At 47.7% G+C, this 4,472-nt stretch overlaps 1 protein-coding gene across 1 annotated transcript in view; it reads left to right on the plus strand.

Annotated features, from left to right (window-relative positions):
* The window catches only part of Tap2 (transporter 2, ATP binding cassette subfamily B member), a 12,111-nt gene that overhangs the window by 3,013 nt on the left and 4,626 nt on the right, over positions 1-4,472 (plus strand). Inside the window, exons 4-5 of the mRNA XM_021186045.1 lie at positions 1,502-1,632; positions 1,831-2,036. Of these exons, the coding sequence (XP_021041704.1) occupies positions 1,502-1,632; positions 1,831-2,036 (337 nt within the window). The remainder of the gene's footprint in view (positions 1-1,501; positions 1,633-1,830; positions 2,037-4,472) is intronic.

The raw sequence follows: 4,472 nt of genomic DNA on the forward strand, positions 1-4,472 counted from the left end.
GGGTGGGGGAGCACCCTCATAGAGGCAGGGGGACGGGGGATGAGATGGTGGGTTCTGAAGGGGAGACCTGGAAATGTAAATAAAGAAAATATCCAAAAAAAAAAAAAAAAAAAAAAAAAAAAAAAAAAAAAAAAAAAAAAAAAAAAAAAAAAAAAAAAAAAAAAAAGGAAAACCTATTCTTCCCTCTGCTGGATCAGGTTCTCATGGCAGATGATTTTCAGATGCGGTTTCACACCTGGCTCTGTTTTATAAACCCACCCGGTTGTTCCAGGGGCACTGCTGCTGGTTAGGGACCCTCACCTGCCATGTTGTGTGCTCATGCCTCAGTGCCTCACACTCCCTCCTGGTCCTTCCTAAAGATGCCCCCACCTTTCCTGTCCCCACCCACAACATCAGTACTGCGCTCTGGGCCTCAGCCTGATGCCCAGGCAGCGTCCTGCTGCTTTTCGCTTCCAGAACTATCTCTTCTGGATTAGGGAGCTGGCTCAGTGAATTCCATGTTTACTGTGCAAACACGGGGACCTGGGTTTGAATCTCCAGCACCCAGGCACTGTGAGTCTCAGGGTGCGCGGTGAACACATGTGGATCTCATGGTAATGGTGCATGGGCAATCTAGCAGAAATGGGGCTCTAGGTTCAGACCGGGTCTTCAAAAAATAAGGTGGAGAGTGATCTAGGAAGGCATCTGATGTCAACCTTTGAACACACACACACACACATGCATGTACACACACATGGACACATACATGCACACAACACACTGCATACACACATGTACATGCATGAATGAACCCATATGCAAACCACACACATGCACCTGGATGTGCATACACACATGCACATGCACAGAGCAGTACACCTAGATGTTCATGTGCACCCTCATGCAAAACACACACACACACACACACACACACACACACACACACACACACACACACACCATTTCTTCCATCGGTGGCTCCTTTTCATTCTTACTGTGCCCATCTAAGGCCCACTGATTCATGTCTGCTTATTCAATATGGTAACCAAATTTGCAATTGAAACCCATATATTTTTGTTTGTTTGTTTGTTTTCTTGTTTTCCGAGACAGGGTTTCTCTGTGTAGCCCTGGCTGTCCTGGAACTCACTCTGTAGACCAGGCTGGCCTCGAACTCTGCCTTTGTGCATTTAGAAAATACGTCTTAGAGTTTTTATTGTAAGAATTTGGCTGACTTAAGAGGCTCTCCCAAGGATTAAAGATGAGATTGGTGGCTGGGTATCCACAGAATGGGAGGGAGCGACTTACTGCTGCTTCCTTTGGAATCACGGTGGTCAGTGAGCCTTGGGCACGCGGGGATTTGTATGGGTTGTGAGAGTGAGCCCACATCTAGCTCCCGTGTCTGCCCTTACCAATTGTTCGTCTGTTCTCACTGCTGTCTTCCCTCCCCCTTCTCTCCACCTCTCTTTCCACCTTGCCCTTCCTTTGCCCCTTCCCCCTCCCACTTCCCCCATCCCGCCCCCAGCTCCTTCTCTGCAGGCTGTAGAGGAGGCTCCTTCCTCTTCACCATGTCCAGGATCAACCTGCGGATACGAGAGCAGCTTTTCTCATCTTTGTTGCGCCAAGACCTTGGATTCTTCCAGGAGACCAAGACAGGTGAACTTAGCATCTGGGTCTTGGGTGCTCAGCCCTTCTTGGAGTCCTCAGGTCTCCTGTCTGCCTCCCTGCTGGAGCCTGGCGGTTTTCTTTTAGAGCAGGGTAGAGGTCTAGCCCAGTCACTTTGTGAGGGGATGAGTCAGCAGGAAGACCCAGAGGGAGTTTTTGGGTTCCCATCATCCTTTCTGCCCTCCCCAGGGGAGCTGAACTCGAGGCTGAGCTCTGACACCTCTCTGATGAGCCGCTGGCTCCCTTTCAATGCCAATATCCTGTTGCGGAGCCTGGTGAAGGTGGTGGGGCTCTACTTCTTCATGCTCCAGGTATCGCCCCGACTCACCTTCATCTCCCTGCTGGACCTGCCCCTCTCGATAGCAGCTGAGAAGGTGTACAACCCCCGCCATCAGGTATGTGTGCATGTCACAGTGCCCTGAGAGAAGGCAAACAGACAAACAGACAGACAAATAAGTAGATAGATAGGTAGGTAGGTAGATAGATGGGTGGATGGATAGGTAGGTAGTAGATAGACAGACAGACAGACAAATAAGTAGATAGGTAGGTAGGTAGATAGATAAATAGGTAGGTAGGTAGGTAGGTAGGTAGGTAGGTAGGTAGGTAGGTAGATAGATTGATAGACAGATAAATAGATAGATAGATGATAGATAAATGACAGATAGATAGATTGATTGATAGACAGATAATAGGTAGACAGACAGAACACCTCTTTTCAGTCCCTACAGTTCATTCTATGCTTGCACAACATTTTGCTAGTTCAGTCATTCACTGATGGACATTTGAGTTGAGGAGGTTGGTGGCCCACTGGATCTATAAACAGAAGTGGTTCAAGTGCTAGCTGTGGTGGAGAGCGAGGTGAGCCCCGGGGTGTCTTTCTGCCTTCCAGTGAGCTTCTTAGAGTCTGTCTATGCCCTTCCCACAAATGGCTGTGAATCAGAGTGAAGGACATCTCAGGAGGTTTACACTCATTTATTTGTTTTTATTTTATGTGTGTGATGTTTTGCTTGCATGCATATCATTTGTGTGCATTGCCTGAGGAGGCCAGAAGAGGGCGCCAGATCCCCTGGGACTGGAGTTACAGACAGTTGTGAGCCACCACGTAGGTGCTGGAGCAGCCAATGCTCTTACCCACGGAGGCATCTCTCCAGCCCTGGGAAGTTTTCTCTTTCCCCTCAGCATACACAACTGGATGTGTGTGTGTGTGTGTGTAGTAAACCACACAGATGTGAAACTCACTGTATTGCTCACTTTTGGGTCATAGTTCTAAGCACAGCCTTCTGATTTCTCCATGTTTCCCCCCCAAACTTATTGTCATTTTATTTTATTTTATTTTATTTTATTTTATTTGGAATAAAAGCCACTATCCCCTGCAACACGATGTGGTGCAGTGGCTCATTGTGGCTTCGATGTGCATTTTTCTAACCATTAACGATGTTTTCATGTGCTTATGGGACATTTGCCACATTCTTTATATTTTTAAAACTGTATTTTAAAAAATGTATTCCACGTATATCCCAGATGTTACTTGACATGCTGGTGACACATGGGTAGGCTGGTGACACATGGGTAGACATGTGGACAGAGTCCTATGCTGGTGACACATGGGCTCTGATGGAACTCACCAAGACAGGAAAAGGCTTCAGGAGAGGGCTGATTAACCGAGTATGGCTGCAGCAGAGATGGCAGAGAAGCTGAGCACAGGGGCTGCCGTTGTGGGGATGTTTCTGCACGCACAGTCAGGCTGTGTTCAGTGTCAAAGTGTCCCAGAGCACTTAGTCATGCTGTGCTCAGTGTCACTGTGTCCCAGAGTAGTCAGTTTGTGGTTATCTTGGCCTTGAGGCACTGGCAGACTCACCACAAGTCAGAAACGGCTCAACCCAGAACACGGGTCTTAAGATGGCGCCCACACTTGGCAGCTGGGACTTGTGGTTAACTCTGAGGAGATAACGGTTATGCTCAGAGGCAAAGGATCTGCTAAGCCCAGCCTTCCTGAGGCAAAACAGTCTTGTGTGAAGTTGGGGTGACTCAGGCCAGCTGCCATCCCAGAACAGCAGCTGCTTACCATGACCTTGAGGGCTTTCTCATTGTGAACAGGGTCCTATGCATATCTGTCTTTGTTGCCTGCACTTTTGGTGTCAAATCCAAGAATTCATTGTCAAATCTTAGCTAATTGGGGCTGAAGAGCTGGCTCAGTGGTTCAGAGCCCGTACTGCACTTGCAGAGGGTTGGGATTTGGCCCCCAACTCCCGTATGCCAGCTATTCAGCGGCCTTTTTGGGACTCACCTGCACTCATGTACACACACACACACACACACACACTAAATCTTTATAAAAAGAGTTTTTACAGTTTTAATTTTTACATTTATGTCTTTGATGCATTTTGAATTACCTCTCCATCTTTTTAAACCATAATGATTTATTTTATTTACACATTTCTGTGTGTGTGTGTGTGTTCCTGCAGAGGCCAGACGACAGCCCCTGATTCTCTGGAGCTGCAGTCACAGATATTTGTGTGGCATGGTTTGTGTGCTAGGGATTATACCCTGGTCATCTGGAAGAGACGCAAGCTCTCTGAACAGCTGAGCCACTTTGACAGCCACATCTCCATCTTTCTTACTTACTGTCTCTCTCCTCATCTGACATCAGATGCAAGAATTCACTTCAAATGAAAGCTAAACAGAATAGCCGCACAGTGCTTAACAGAGAGAGCTCAGCAATTCACATATGTTTCCTACTTTCTGTGCTCTGTGAGTGTGTGTGATACACTGGGGCAAGCACTTTTCCCACGGAGCCATCTCCCCAGCACCTCCCCTCCCCTCCCCTCCCC

Source organism: Mus caroli, chromosome 17, assembly GCF_900094665.2.
Source record: "Mus caroli chromosome 17, CAROLI_EIJ_v1.1, whole genome shotgun sequence".
Taxonomy (NCBI): Eukaryota; Metazoa; Chordata; class Mammalia; order Rodentia; family Muridae; genus Mus; species Mus caroli.